Source organism: Maylandia zebra, linkage group LG4 (assembly GCF_041146795.1).
Source record: "Maylandia zebra isolate NMK-2024a linkage group LG4, Mzebra_GT3a, whole genome shotgun sequence".
NCBI classification, from domain to species: Eukaryota; Metazoa; Chordata; class Actinopteri; order Cichliformes; family Cichlidae; genus Maylandia; species Maylandia zebra.
The window spans coordinates 19,413,893-19,430,131 of NC_135170.1; the positions used below are offsets into that span (position 1 = coordinate 19,413,893).

Below are 16,239 nucleotides of genomic sequence, written 5' to 3' on the forward strand. Positions count from 1 at the left end.
TCTATCTATCTATCTATCTATCTATCTATCTATCTATCTATCTATCTATCTATCTATCTATCTATCTATCTATCTATCTATCTATCTATCTATCTATCTATAACAACCAACTTAACCATGTGTTACAATTATGGCCTTTTGGGTTTTGTTATTAAGTGTAATCTCTAATCATTACACCTAAATTGTGTGTTACACCATATTCCTCCAGCATGGTGTTGCTTAAACAGTCAATATTAGTAATTTAAATCAAATGTGATGGCTGTACATGTATTTGACAGACATTTTATTTATCAAAATATAAAGTATATTGTACAACAATGTAAAAAACTAAGAAAGATGTTAATATTTCCAACACACTCAAAATCATTTAAAAATCAAATTCAAAGGATTGTCATTTACCCCACAACCCAGATTGGATTGGAATAGAGTGGATGGATGGCATTTACAGAGCATGTGTGTGAGTAAATAGCAACAAATTCAGACTCTATTTCCAGTGACTTCATACAGGTCATGGATATGATAAAATTAGATCCAGTGTTACCTAAAGACGCTTTATGTGAAAAAACAAACAAACATCTGTTTAAAGCACAGTTTTATAATTGTACAGATAACTTTTATTTCTATTGAGTTTCCTGAGATACTTTATAATACCATAAAGTGTTTTAGCAGGTGGTGTCAGTATAATTTGTCACTCTGTGCACTTTGATTAGGGTTAATATGCAGAAATAAACTATTGTAAACTACTGCACATCCTGCAAATGTTTCGACTCTTAAAAATACTGCTGTTGGTGTTGTCATAGTCAGGCTCAATGCTGGGCAAAGTGTGGGATGCAGAGCGAGTCGACTTTAACTGAAATAGAAAAAGTATCCAAAAAATAAGCAATAAACATGATATGATTAGATGGAACAAACTAATGCAAAAGCTGAAAACTGTGACAGAGAGAGACATAAAATCAGCTTCAGCAGACAAATTTTTCCAGTGACCCAAATGCTCTGCAGGCATCTCAAGAAAAAGGCTATCCAGAGGTTTCCCATCTTAAACAATCGTATATTAAACAAACAAACAAACAACGTGCCAGATGAGGTGTGGCGATATAGCCAATGTTAGAGTACTTCCAAAGGAGAGGGCATGAAGTGTTTCTCATAGCCGGATGTAAACTGTTCTTCCTCTGATGAGTTACAGAAATCCCCTGTCTCCTCATAGGGATCATCCATTTTGTTGTACACCTCTCTTCCACCCTCCCTCTGATCATCTGGGCTCTCCATCTCCGAGGACTCATCTCCCACCACTGGCCCTGTTAATCCCTCAGAGTTCTTGGGCTGTGTCTCACTGACGGGAATGCAGATAAAGTCCAAGGACTCATTAAACTACAGAGAGAGAGAAAAAAGGATTTGAATAAATAAGGGAGCCTTTAGTTGCAAAGTGTATATAAGACTGGCAGAATTATGACATCATAGTGGAATAAAAAACAAAAACTAAACATGATATGGTCGTATACTAATGCAAAAGCTGCAAATCATGACAGAGTTAGACTACAGGCCATTACAAACCAAGCACACAAAATTCTGAATTTTTGTGATCTGAACTTGTCATCTAATGTATACAAACACCAAAAGTGATGCATTTTGGGAGAAAATCTGCCCTCAAAAAGCACACAGTGAAAAAAATGAAGTTGACATCAAGCAATCAGGATGTTTCTAAACTAGAAAAGTAAGAAACTGAGATCCTGGGTCCACCCAATTCTCACGAGAAGGAAGCAGCAGAGAGAATTTCCTGGTTTAATCCAGGACTTGAAGCTGTATCACAGCTGCTTGATGAGACAGAGTACCGGGCTGTGGTCGACTCCTTTGTCACGTGGTGTGAGCAGAATCATCTGCAGCTCAACGTGGCAAAGACCAAGGAACTGATCGTGGACTTCAGGAAGACCAGGAAACACTTGACCCCTGTTTCAATCCAGGGGGTCAGTGTTGACATTGTGGAGGACTATAAATACCTTGGAGTACACATTGACAATAAACTGGACTGGGCTAAAAACACCACAGCACTTTACAGGAAGGGCCAGAGTCGTCTCTATTTTTTGAGGCGACTGAGGTCCTTCAACATCTGCCAGAAAATGCTGAGGATTTTCTATGAGTCTGTTGTGGCCAGTGCGATCCTCTATGCTGTTGCATGCTGGGGGAGCAGGCTGAGGGTCGCAGATGCCAACAGACTCAATAAACTGATCCGTAAGGCCAGTAATGTTGTGGGGATGGAGCTGGACTCCCTCAAGGTGGTGTCGGAGAGGCGGATGCTGTCCAAGATAAAGACAATGTTGGATAACACCTCCCACCCACTCCATGACATGCTGGTCAGTCACAGGAGTTCAGTGAGAGACTGAGATTACCGAAAAGCACCACTGAACGACACAGGAAACCATTCCTGCCTGTGGCCATCTCCCTGTACAACGCATCCACTTAACACACTGTTTGCTGCTACAGCTACACATGTTTCTTTTCCAGCTATTTATTTATGAGTGACTTATGTATGTATGTATGTATATGTATATATTGTACTATTCTTAGTTAGCGTATTGTCTATCTTGTCTTAATGTTGGCTTATAATGGAGCACTGTAACAAAAAATAATTTCCCCCAGGGATCAATAAAGTATTCTGATTCTGATTCTTTCGTACATATTCCAGGTTGTCAGCCGGGCAGTTTGAGCTCTTGCTGGCAGAGTTGGGAGCACATCCGATGACGCAAAGAAATAATTTCAGTGAGCTGACTGACCTGGACCAGTGCTTAGCTGTATGTCTGAGGTAAAATAGTATTACTTTACTATTTGTATACTGGCTCTTTTTAAATAAAGTCAATAAATAACAACAAAGAAAGAAAAAAATGAGAATAATGTCTCTGATCAGGTGTGAGGCTTTGATAAAACTTACTTCTAAAGGAGAGGGCATGAAGTGTTGCTCGTAACCAGACGTGAACTGTTCTTCCTCTGATGAGCTGCCACTCGTTTCCTCATCGGAATCAACCATTTTGCTGTAGGGCTCTTTTCCATATCTGCGGTCCAACCTTCCAGTCTCCTCTCGGACAGCATCCTCCCTCTGATCATCTTGTGAAAACTTGTCTCCTGTCACTGGTCCTACTAATCCATCAGGGTTTAAATTTGGGGACTTTATTTTTACAACTTCGAGCACAGAGATCTTGGGCTGTGGCTCACAGACGGGAATGCATATCCAGCCCAAAGGATCATTAAACTACAGAGAGACAGAAAAAACAAAAAACAATTTCTTGATTATCATTGAGCCAAGTTTATATATCAGTGACCTGTATGCATCAACTGGTATTGGTCTTGATTTAGCTTATTTTTTGTCATTAGTAGCCTTGGGATTGTTTTGGAGCCAGACCAGGACACCATGAGCTCCTCTGTATAGTAAATTATGCTCCAAACTGGGTCATGCAACAGGGCAATGATTCGAAGCAGAGCAGCAAATCTGCAACCAAATGGCTAAAAAAGGAAAGACTCAGCATGTTGCAGTGGCTAAACCTGATTGAAATGCTTTGGTGGGAACTTAAGAGATCTGCGTTTAAAAAAAAATTCCCACAAACCTCAACCAACTGAAGCGACGTTCCCCCACAACACTGTGAGATGCTGATAGCCATACAGGAAACAATCAGTTTAAGTTGTTGCTAAATGTGGCTCTACAAGCTGCTGAATGATGATGTCTACTTAGTTTTCCATGAGATTGCATACAGTCCTGTGACAACTTTCTTTTTCACATCACAGAATGACTGCTGTTGTTTCTGTAATACAGATCTATAAAGAGCCATTTTGTTAATTACTTACAATACCAGAAAGTATCTTTTAAAGGATTTTTGAAACCATTATTAAAGTTGTTTTTTTATATAACTTAAGGCTTTTACTATAACAAATACAGTAAAAAAAATTAAGACTTTTAGGAGTCTATAGAAACCTCGCAGTTACGTTTCATTCAGTCTAACCTGATGCTTCATCTGTTTAAAGATGTGACTGTTGCGGGGATCAGGCACTTTCGCATAGGTGCACGAAGATATCAGTGGACATGCTTTGATTGGTCCTGGACAAACGCTGCCAGAGACAAGACAGTAAACAGCAAATATGTTAGACTGGGAGATCACCTCATAAAAAAGTAGAAGTAACTATGTTCATAAAGACAAAACTGGAGGGAGTTTGAATTTAATATGTTTTGTGTCCTTGGTATACTGTGATATTTTTTTTTTACTATATTTCTCATGTTATTCAACATTTATTCAGAATATAAAAGTATTTGTTAACAGTACGTAACACAATTGTGATGTGCTTCAAATATGATGTCAGAGATAAGTTTAAGATGAGCGTCTCACCTGAGTAAAATACAACACACACAAAGGAGCACAACAACAGACAGAACTGGTATCAATAACCCTAAAAAAAGAGGGAGAAGCGATCATTGTGAGAGAAATAATAAATAGTTCATATCTTATAACACTGCACAATCCATTACACCCTAAGTTAGTTACATCCAGCAAGAAAAATAAAGAAAAATCAACAACAACTTCAAACATAACGTCAAACCCATCCTACCTACCATACATATCTTGCTGGTGGTTTATTTTGAATGTTTCAGTGGCATTCGCTTCACGTCCAAATTCAGTAATAGCTCTCATCCACACCTCATAGTCGCCTGGACTGAGATCACGGAGCGTGAAGGGCTGATGATCATTGGAAGCATTTACATTGAACACTGAAAGAGAGAAAATGTCTGGAGTGAGGTTACGTGTGTAATCAAAGTTATTGAGTCTTTATTTATCAAATATGTCAGAGCAGGAAGTCACTAATCAGGTGTTAATCATTAATAATGCACGTATGTCAGACAGATGAAATTAGTAGGATTATACTACTGTAAAATCATCACCTATGATGAAATGACTAAAGCACAAAGGCATTAGGCTACTATGATTACAAAAATAAAGAAAAACACTGAAAGTAAACTAAGAACTCTAAACTATAATCAAAAACTGAAAATTCTAATTATTAGACCAGAGTTTATATTCCAAAAAATCCTAAATCAGAGGTCCAATACTACAAACCACGGCACATTCCTGTCATGCGTTCATGCTGCGGGTGTCAATAAAGTTGGGCTGTGAAAGTTCTTGCAAATATGGCAGAAAAGAAGTGAGGCAGTGGTAAGTTGCCATTGCTTGCTTGAAAAGGTGGGCTGGGACACAGTTCATCTGGACTCGAGCACAGTGCAAATCTAGTAGCATTCCTATCTGCACCCCACACCTGCCCCCATAAAAATCACTGGGTTCAGTAGTACAGGGTGGGCCATTTAAATGGATACATCGTAATAACATGGGAATGGTTGGTGATATTAAAGTCCTGCTTGTGGTACATTAGTATATGTGAGGGGGCAAACTCCTTAAGATGGGTGGTGACCATGGTGGCCATTTAGAAGTCGGCCATCTTGGATACTACTTTTGTTTTTTCAATAGGAAGAGGGCCATGTGACACATCAAACTTATTGGTAATGTCACAAGAAAAACAATGGTGTGCTTGGTTTCAACGTAACTTTATTCTTTCATGAGTTATTTGCAAGTTTCTCTTTGCCATTGACATGTCAAAGAGGTTAACACATGAGGAGCAGATCGAAATTGTGTTCAAACTGGTTCAGTGTTGGATTTGCCAAAATGTGGACGCAAGAAAACTGTCACTAATGAAGAAACAGCAGTGGCTGTCCTAGCTTCATTCAGCAAGAGCCCACAGCGTAGCACTCGCCGCATGTCACTGGAGAGTGGCATTAGTCGAACATCCCTTCGGCGGATATTAGCTACTCACAAATGGCACCCTTACAAACTCCAGCTACTGCAGCATCTCAACGAGGATGACCCAGATCGGCGCACAGAATTTGCAGAATGGGCAAAACAAAAATTGGAACAGGACCCTCAGTTCATGCAGAAGATTTTGTTCAGTGATGAGGCCAACTTTTATGTGAATGGTGAAGTTAACTAACAAAACCACCGCTATTGGTCTGACACTAACCCACATTGGATGGATCCCTCCAAGACTGTTGGAACAACAAAAGTGATGGTTTGGTGTGGTATATGGGGTACAACAATAGTGGGTCCATTCTTCATCAATGGAGACCTCAAGGCCACTGGATATTTGAAACTGCTACATGATGATGTGCTTCCCTCTTTATGCACTGAAGCTGGCACGTTCCCTGAGTTTTTTCAGCAAGATGGTGCACCACCACATTATGGGTGCCACAAAATGCACAGAATCATGAGCTCCTTGGGTTCTGCAAAAGCTTTATCTAAGAGTAAAAAAGTATTTGTGACGCTAAAGGAAACTTCAGTGAATTAGCCCAGACAGTTAAACGCAATGTGAGTGCAAGCCTGCAGGGGAGAGGGGATGGAGGGAAGTTCTTCTCGAGTATGGTACATGTCAATTGAACCTATCGTTCACACCCTAAGACAATGTACAGTCAGAAGCACAATCCAAGTGGCTGGGATACAGTGCAGGAACATCTGGGTCACGTAAGTATTAGTCCACACGTCTCAGTGGGACACACCTCTGAAAGTGGAACAACAGGGGTAAGGTCTTGTGGGACTTCCAACAGCTGTTGGCCAACCAACCAGACACTGCGGTGGTTGACAAGCATCAGGGGACTGCAGCTGTGATAGATGACGTGATCCCAGCTGATAGCAATGCTAGAAAAAAGAAAAGGAGCACAAGACGACTGCTATGTACTAGTGGCTGAAGGAATAGGCGTGGAAGTCCAAAGTGGACCCAGTGGTTGTTGGGACCGTTAGGGGGTGTAAACTGAGAGAGTGGCCTTAGCAGATTCGGGGAATGTCCTGGGAAGAGTTAAGATACTGTGCGGAGCCCTCAAAATCCCAGACCTCTGGTACAAGACCTGAGCTTAAGGCAGAAATAATACATCAGGAACACATTTAAAACACAAAGCCAAGTCCTATATTATGCTATATAGGACTAATTCTGAGATGTTTGATAAATACAACCCAGAAAAATCTTTATCCTGTTTTCTGTCTTTTTTCCCTTCATATGTAATGTGCTTTATATTTTAAGCATGCATGCTATCTTCTTTACTAACTATGAACAGTTAGCTTTGCAAAAATCAGCCAGAAATAACTGAACTGTAACATAGTTTGCTGCTATATACCTTTTTGCGTATCCAACCATTTGTATCCAATTTCGTAGCACCAGATCCGGGCAGTCTGCTCGGAGAGAGGAATGGCTTTCCAGTGAAGAGTCACCTCAGTCTCAGTGAGAGTTTCCACCTTAAATGACGGCACTGCTAACAGAGCTGATTAAGAAAAAAAGAAAAAAATTATTATGATGAGAGAAAAGAGGCTACAGTGGCCTGAAACCATCAAAGGAACAAAGCAGAGAGCGCCACCTTTCTGACGAGAATATCCAATCTCTGTGAAGAGATGGAGGACTTTCTTGCTGTTCAATACCTTGAACACCGACACTTGGTATGCTTTGTACTCCTGAAACTGACCTGTAGGTGGAGACATACAACACACAACAGGGTTCAAAATGCAATCAACAGTTATCATAACAACAACAACTCTTTTAATTAATGAGGTTTGACACATTACAGACCTTTAAAAAATGTTCCGTTCTGGCTTTTTTTCACTCTTATCCAGTCAAACTCTCGGCCAGGTGGAGATCCTGCCTGTTTATATTGCACCACGTATTCTTTTAGCTCGGAGACATCAGACGGTGGGTCCCAGGACACGCTGAGGTTCTCTTTATTCATCTCGAGGTTAACTTTTAGAACATTTTCTTCTTTACCTTAACAAGAGACCAGTGCTTAAGGTTAAATGTATCCCCTATCGGAGATGGTTAGATGCCGCTAGGGGCTTCAAAGCGTCCTGTAGTTTTTATGAAAGTCTGCACAGTCTCTTACCTGTTGTTGATATATTCAGAAACGATTCCTTTGTGGCACCTTTAGAACTGTAGGCGATTATGCTGACTGATGACACATCCTTCAGAGTGGCGTTGAGGAACCATTTTGTGGTACCGTTGCTGCACAATTGCTCCACAATTTCATGCATGTACTGCCTGTTTGGCTCGGCCGTGGACATCTGCAATTTAGAGCCGTTGCTGTAGAAAACTGTGAGGTTATATCCACGAATGAACCCACGTGCCTGAGAATCAGAGAGACTCTGGAGGGAATGGAGAAAAGGCGAGGAGAGTGAGGGATGAGTTGGCTCGTGGTGAGACAGAGTGAGCGAGTTAGTTCTCAGCCTACCTTCCAAGTCAGAAAACAGTCAGAGCTTAGAGGGGAAATACCGCAGTCCCTCCATAAATCCACTTCTCCAACAGGGTCTGAGTGGCATTGCAAGAAAGAGACAAAGCCAGGGAGATAAGGCAACATTTTCCTTCTAGCTGCACGAAAGACATGCCACTAAAACAGCTAAGAGAACAGTTACAGTTTAATGCAAAACTACAGTAATCAGCTACAATTCAAGTGGCTTCCCAATTCTGATGTAATATGTGAAAGAATGTTAAAGAGGTTTTTTTTAACAAAAAAACAAAAAAACCCAGAGAAACATGAACCTTTTTTGAATTGTTCTTAAATGCTAAACTTGGGAAAGTGATGCAATCCTCGTGACATTTCTTAGGTTCCACTAAAGGTGCCATAAAGATCTAAGTTATTATTATTATTATTATTTTTATCATCATTATTATTACTCCAAATGAGGACTCTCACCTGACTCTGAGCTCCTAACGCTATGGATCTTACTCCAGTCGCTCATTAATCCTGTACCACAGTCACAACGAACTTGGAATTCATAAACCGTAAAAAGGTCCGGTTCCTCCACTGCGTAGGTGCTATGTACTTCATCCTCAAACTGCACAAGAGGAAAAAAACAAGCTTGAGCATAATTTCACTGGATGACACTTTTGTCTCTCAAACTATACAATTTAACTTGCCTAATAAGCTTTTTTAAGGACTTTATTTCATGTATTCATTTGTTAATGGGGAAGAAAACCCCTAAACGCACTACACCTTTGGCCAGTCTGTTTCTCCCTTAGTCCGATATCGAATGTGACAGCGTCCAGAAGACTCTATGCAGGAAGTGTTCCACAAAAACTCCAACGGTTCCGGTTCGGCTGTAATGTCTTTAGGTGGGGGTGGCTTGGCTAGCAGTGAAAAAAAAAGTTTCATCTTTAATATTACTTAAATGAAAATCAATCATTTGAAGATAAACATCAAAAAATTTTCGGTATTAGGAACTGATCATTATTACTGCCGTTTGTGGTGGCGTTTGTATTTGTGGGACTGACTCACTGATTCCTTCGACGTTAAAGACGACCGGCTGAGATTTGTTGGAGCCATTCTGGTTAACGGCCTCGACCCAAACCCGAAGTTCTCCTCCACCGGAGAAGTCCTCTCGAGGAATGCGACCGTCTAAACTGGTCCCACCTTTCACATGGCTGTCGCTGAAAGAAAAGACCAGACGAGACATGACACCAGGAGAAGTTCAAGACAAATTCAGGGGGCATTTCTTATTGTTTACAGCTGTAAAAAATGGGTTTTATTTACTGGTTATGAGCTGGCTCCCAGTGCAGGGTGTAGTTAGTGGGGATCTTAGGGTCTGACTTTGGATCCCAGGTGCACTGTATGTCCACATGGCAGCTTGTCTCGTCACATGGTCTAAAGCACTCAAGATCAGAGGGAGGAGCTGGCGGATCTGAAAAAACACAAAGGACAAACACAAGTCATTGTTACCAATCTGGGTTTTGTTTGTAGTTTTTCTTCCTGTTTTATTTTCAGACCCACTTTCATTATGTTTTATGTTTCACGTGAGTTCATATCTGCTTTTTTGTTTCACCCGCTTCCCTTTGTGTGTTTAGGATGCTTTTGTTCTTGCCCGTGAGAGATAGAAGGAGGATATCCCTCCTTTGAGCTCCAAAGAGGAGAAGTCCAAAGAGGCAAACCTCTCACTGTTCTCTTCCTCCCATTAATGCTTCCTCACTCCTACTGTTTCCTCTGTCTTTCCTCTTCCTTTTCCCCATTCCTTCCTTTTCCATATTCCTTTTCCTCATGTTTGTCTCTTGCTCAATAAAAACAGTTCTTAGTTTGTACACCCTGAACTCCTTTCTCTACGTCTTCCTCTCGTGTTCCATCAGGCCAAGATGCAAGTAAAGGTGATGAGAAAAAGGCATGCTCACTCATATACAGTCATTTTACAGTGAAATCAAGCCCACACACCTACAAATAATGATTTAGAAAGTGTCTCTGTAATAAACTAAATACATGGTTTTTCTGACAGCTGTCTAGTTTGCATTAGATTATGATTTGAAGTTCCGCTTTCCATTAAAGACAGCTGCTGCATTATTAGCCTATGCCCATCCGCTGAACCATGATTCCACACCCTCCCAAATCTGTCAACACAAAGTAGGGGGGACACGTGGGCAGACGATCTTTCAAGGCGCAGGCATAGAGTCCATGGGGCACTCAGGGAACACATCGCCCCAATGAAAGAAGCAGAGGGATTACTCCTATAAACCTCAGAGGCAGGTCTTTTTCCAACAGTGGGACTTTTTTTAAATTAAAAAAAAACTATATCAGATATGAGTTTGTACAGTTTATACATGAAATCTTTTGTGCCAATTTAGTGAATGTCTATGTTGTGCACACACATCCCATGGAGGAGCCACGAAATAAGATGAAGAGAAGGTTTGGTGTCAGTATTTTTATTTTTTTTTAACTCACGCAGCTTTCAGCGACTTTCTCGCCACAGCACGTAGTTCCTAATGTTTTGAGTTGGCAGAGTCATCACACACCAAAGGGATCTGTGTCTTCGGCTGGACTTGAACTGTTAACCTTTTGCTTGCCAAGCAAACGTTTTAACCACTACACTAAAGACGCCAAAAGCATCAGTCCCAGCAGACAGGCCCAGGTAGTCCCACTGTGGGCAGGTCTGGGTGAACCGTGGGAAGGTGTAGGAACGGTAAAGCCACACTTAGTCCACATGAACCCGTAAGGGGGTGGGTGGGGCTTATACTGACAAGGCAGGGAGAACATTACATTACATTTCAGATTACTTTAGCTGACTGCCAACTGTGGGCTGCCAAACAGGGGTCATGTTTACAAGGATTACGATCCACTTTTTAAGCCCAGGTTTAGAAGTACTGTTGCTACTTGGATAACTGACAAGGAAATTCTCTATAACCACAGGCTTTGTGAAAAGTTCTGAATGTGCAGAAAGTCTTGAACATGAGGTGAATATGAGCAGAAACACATATTTCTAATATTGAATAACATAATTAATCCCTGACATGAAGGGGTGACATATTTAAGCATTTTATACTCTGATTTTCTGCGGATCTGAACTAAACACTAAAGAGGACAGAAAATAAAATACATTCGTATCCATGTTGAGCCCTCAGTGTCAGGGATAATACTAGAACAGCGGCCCCCAACCTTTTTTGCGCCATTGACCGGTTTATGTCCGACAATACTTTCACGGACCGTTCTTTATGGTGTTTTGGATAAATACAACAAAATAAAACCAGCACCGGTACCAAAAAAAGAAGATTTATTCATAACACACAGGAAAAGACCCAGGGAAACCGAGTTAACGATAAAAACGATAAAAAACAACGCTAAAAACCGATAAAAACTCTGGAAACCATAAATTTTACACCCGAGCCTCAACTCTCGTGGCCCGGTACCAAACGACCGTGGCCCGAGGGTTGGGGACCGCTGTACTAGCTGACAAAGGTCAAAAGTCTGTTTCAATTATAAACTCAGAGGCCACTTGATTAGTTAAACTGTTACATGCTTCTTGTTAACACAAACATCAAATCACATAGAAAATCAGCATCCTCTGATCCGGGATGACCGGATGCTAATGCTCAGTTCAAACTGAGCATTAGCATGAAGGAGAAATGTTATTGCAGTGACTTTCAATGTGGCTGTTGGTGCCAGATGGGCTGGTGTGGCTGTTTGTCAAACTGCCATGCCTGTCATCTAAGATAGGAAACTGAGGTCAAAATTCACACAGGCTTACCAGAATTGGGTAATAGAGGAGTTTCTGCTTCCTCATTCAGATGGCAGGCTCAGAATTTGGCATACAAAAGCATGGATTCATCCAGGGTTGTATCAACAGTTCAGGTTGCTGGTTGTGTAATAATGTGGGGAAAATTCTCTTAGCAGTCTTTGGGCCAGCCTACCTGAGTATTGTTTCTGCCCATCCCTTTATGACTACAGTGTACCCAGAGTCAGGTGGTTGCTTCCAGCACGATAAAACACCACATCACAAACCTCAGATTGGTTTCCTGAACATGACAAATAGTTCACTACACTCAAATGACCTCCACAGTCACCAGATCTGAATCTGGATGTGCGACAGACAAATCTGCAGCCATTGTAGCAATATGGACAAAATCTGTGAGGAATGTTTCCGGCAACTTGTTGAATCTTTGCAAGAAGAATAAAGGCAGACTTTGATCCAACCCACTACTAGCAAGGTGTGCTTAACGAAGTGGCAGGTGAGGTCCACTCAGTGCCTGATTTGTGTGTTTTCCATTACTTTAACTAGATCTTTTTAACATAAAGTGATGTAGAAAAGTATCAAACATTTCTAAAAATACGAACAAAGTACAGGAAATTCGGCCAGTGATGCACAAAATCTTTCCCAGATGTGTTCCACAACTTGTCCTTTCAATACTGCTCAACCAAAAACCTACGCTGATGCAACACAGCAGCACGCTGAATATAAAAACTCCCAGCTCACAGAATGCAGGAAGACAGAGGAGAGATGAAGTACAGAAAAAATAAACTGCAATGAGTTCCCACCTCGTTGTCCATCTAATCAGCCTGCACTCATCCACTTCAAGATCCCACATTACTTAAACCACACCATGCACTCTCCCTTCTCCAAAATCCAGCCTTAGCTCCCTTCTCTAGTCACTTTCTGGCAGTTCTGTCAAACCTCTCTCTCTTGCTACACCAGTCACCTTCACTGCTGCTAAAACCCAAACACACTAACAGCACGAGTATTTATTTAATATATTTAATGTGGTTCTGCGTCTTGCTAGTGGGGGCTAATTTAGCTTTTTATAACAGCTTTACTGTTAAAAAGCTCCAGATGTGTTTTAAATCAGCTCCTTTGTCTCATTTCCTAGGAAATAAAACTAATGAAACAAAAGACAAAGAAAGGAAAGTGACAAAACGTCTGCAATAAAACTATATTTGGTAATATCCCCACGAGTCACAGTAAAGCAAACTGACCCTGTGTGACAGACTGCGAAGCTACAATGACTCACAAACTCAGACACATGTAATGAGTGAAGAAATAAGAGTGAACACGACTGATTTACCGTCAGTTCCAACCATATTCTCCACATTTATTATCATTTAATAAGATTGCATAAGTTAAGGCTTTTAGCAAAGGTGACTATAATTGTTATAAAATGATACAGGAAGTGAGAGATGATGAAGAAAAGGGGGAGAAAGCAATAGATCTAACACTGTTCTCAACCACAAGAAAAAAAATGTGCGCGCATCCGTCTATCTGTGCGCACACACACACGCATACCTTTGATTTTACTCATCGCAAGATTGCCACCTTTACACGTTTCTTGTAAGCCTCTACACTTTTAGCAGTAACCCATTCAATATATGCCGACTACTGCAGGAAAGCAGATTGCAGAACAGGAAATGAGCAGTTTGTGCAGTTTGGATCCAAAACTAGTGTAGTCTAGTCAATTATGACCACTTCTCTTTAAAAACAGCACAAACAATGAGGAAAGACTGATAGGTGTGATAGATGGGCCACCAAATAAATAAATAGTGAGAATAAATAGTAAAAATGTGTTGAGATTGATGTAGTGTCCTCAGCTTCAGGAAAATGTGATGCACATAAAGCTCCCAACTAACATTTTCTGTTATTGTACAGGTCAGTCCTTTACTAAGAACTAAAATACTCATTCATTTATGGATAGCATTTGCATGTGCCTAGTTGAAAAGTGGAAAATAATGTGAAAATTAAGCTTTAATATACTTGGTCTGCTCTTGGTTAGTCTGCAACCATTCCCTTGTACTGTGCAAAAGTCTTGAGCTACCCTCTTTTCTTTGTATGTTGCATCTGGGGAGCCAGACTGTTTTGTAACCTTTGAAAGTGGTCTAGTTCTCTTGGAACATGTTTCTTTCTTTGGTTGTTTGTTCCTTTTTTCACTCAGGAATGTCCACACACTATTTTTAGGGCCACTTAACACTGACCAAAGAATCATTCAAGCATAAAAAGGGATCAAAGTCAAAGGACGAACCAGTGTTGTGCCTACATAAAACACAGAACTGAGCAAAAACCCATTTTTTATTGTATTTAGCCACTTTTTTACAAGCAGCCTGTCTAATAAACAAATAATTTGCTTGTATTTCTTTAGTTAAATCTAAGAAAAATATCAAATATAACCTAGTTTGACAGGCATAAAATAGGATTTTTGTAAGATGATTCCAAAAGAGCTTTTAGCTGAAAACATGGCATATTTAGGCATAGTGTGCAGTGTGTCCTAAAACAAATTTGAGGAAGCTACAGCTACAAAACTACAAAAGAAGAACTGTCAAGCCTAAAAAACTCTCTACAGCAGACGGACACTACTGGAAACTCACGTTCTCAAAAACAGGAAAAAATGTGACCAGAACAAACAAAATGACCTGAGAGATGCATCTGACCCTTCAGGTGATTCATCTACTGTTCACTGAAGCATTATCAGAAATGGTCTCAGTGGAAGAATGGCTGAAAATTCTCAATAAGGGTGAAACAGGGAGAAAAAGCTGAGGGATGCCAAATTACACCAGAACTGGACTGAAAATCAGTGGGAATGATGGGGTGATGATTCTAATCTTAAAATGTATAGAGAAGGTCAGGACAGCGGTACCACAGTGAGTGTCTACAAGTTTAAGTTTAAGATTTTAAACCAAAGTATTACTAAACAAAGAAAGCAGTACAAAGAAGGAATTTCTAAAGCATTAGAGAACAGGAAAAACAAATCATTTAGGGGTTATGATAAAGCAAAACCTCTCAAAGTACAGAATTAATCAAATAATCAGTAAACATGACTGTAAAGAAAACAGCACTGCAGATAGCATGGCATTTAAGTGGGTTAGTGTAACAGGGTGTTAAAGTGTTGTGGTTATTACAGTTGATAAAGTTGTGGGGTACAAGGCGATAACACTTCCCTTTGAATGCAGGCGCAAGTACTTTTTATGAGTATTTGTGCACAAGCGCTTTTGAACAGGCCTACCTGCTGCAGCAGCAGAGACACTGGTCACCAAGATGGACAGAAGCCACCTTGTTATAGGTCTGGCCATCACATTTAGACAAGGGCATCTAGTGCCTGCGAAAAGCCCAAATTCATCAGGAACTCTCACATACAAAATAACAACAACAACAATAATAATCAATCACAAGACATAGTCAAAAACTCTGTTGGTCTTACAGAAAGAGTTCACGCATTGACCTGTAGCTGCAACATGTGGGGTAACTACATCCGTATCACAAATACAACATCTGGCATAAATAGCCCAACTGCATACAGACTGACAGTTTCAGACTTCCTCTTGGGTGCAGTGGAGCGTAAAGTCATTTGGTGATTAACAAAAATAGGCGTATTGCCAGATAGGAGGGAGCAGCTTTGTGATAAGTACCGAATTACCAGACACTCGGCATTTTATTTAGTCTCAAATTCTATTAAACCTTAATTATGATCTCTTTTTTTTCTAAGTAAATATTAAGTATTATTAGGGTACAAATGATTTACCTCCGGGTGAGACACGCTGAGATGTGAGCCGCCCATGCTCTGCAGGAACACGCAGCTTTTGTTTTAACTGAGAAACTTGCTGTGAAGTTCAGAAATGTCTCCTCTCCGCAGTTACCGATTCGCTCCACCCAGTTGCTGGAATTGCCAGTGACGTCAACTCACCCGCGCGTGCTCGCCGGCAGCTAGTCGTGTCAGTTCTTCCCACACACTAACTCGCTGCAGGTCCCGAAACGTGTCTGTCGTAGCCACCCTGTATTTTTTATTTTTTTGTTTTTTAATTACGCAAACGCTTTTCATAAGTTCAAGAAAAGAAAGAGAGATATCACGTGACAAAAAGTAGCGTAAGATATTTAGGTTACTGAACTTTGAGGTAGTTTTGTTTTGAATTTCTGCCGCTCAAACGTGAGCACGTGTATGAAAGTGTCT

General features: G+C 40.6%; 1 protein-coding gene across 1 annotated transcript; it reads right to left on the reverse strand.

Annotated features, from left to right (window-relative positions):
- Positions 1-266: 266 nt before the first annotated feature.
- Positions 267-15,949, reverse strand: il12rb2l (interleukin 12 receptor, beta 2a, like). The gene is made up of 16 exons (XM_024802185.2): positions 15,814-15,949; positions 15,298-15,390; positions 9,587-9,734; positions 9,332-9,483; positions 9,050-9,183; positions 8,750-8,891; positions 8,288-8,364; positions 7,943-8,201; positions 7,636-7,827; positions 7,427-7,531; positions 7,190-7,333; positions 4,592-4,747; positions 4,368-4,428; positions 3,987-4,092; positions 2,924-3,241; positions 267-1,368 (listed from the first exon to the last, which is right to left on the reverse strand). Exons 2-16 carry the CDS (start codon positions 15,362-15,364, stop codon positions 1,105-1,107), a joined length of 2,325 nt encoding a protein of 774 aa, XP_024657953.2. The 5' UTR covers positions 15,365-15,390; positions 15,814-15,949; the 3' UTR covers positions 267-1,104.
- Positions 15,950-16,239: the final 290 nt, after the last annotated feature.

Coding starts and splice junctions, on each gene's coding strand:
- il12rb2l (XM_024802185.2), bottom strand. CDS start 15,364: ATGGCCAGACCTATAACAAGGTGGCTTCTGTCCATCTTGGTGACCAGT. Junction 8,365..8,749: donor CGTTAGGAGCTCAGAGTCAG/GTGAGAGTCCTC, acceptor AATGCCACTCAG/ACCCTGTTGGAGAAGTGGAT. Junction 7,334..7,426: donor TGGATATTCTCGTCAGAAAG/GTGGCGCTCTCT, acceptor TTTCTTAATCAG/CTCTGTTAGCAGTGCCGTCA.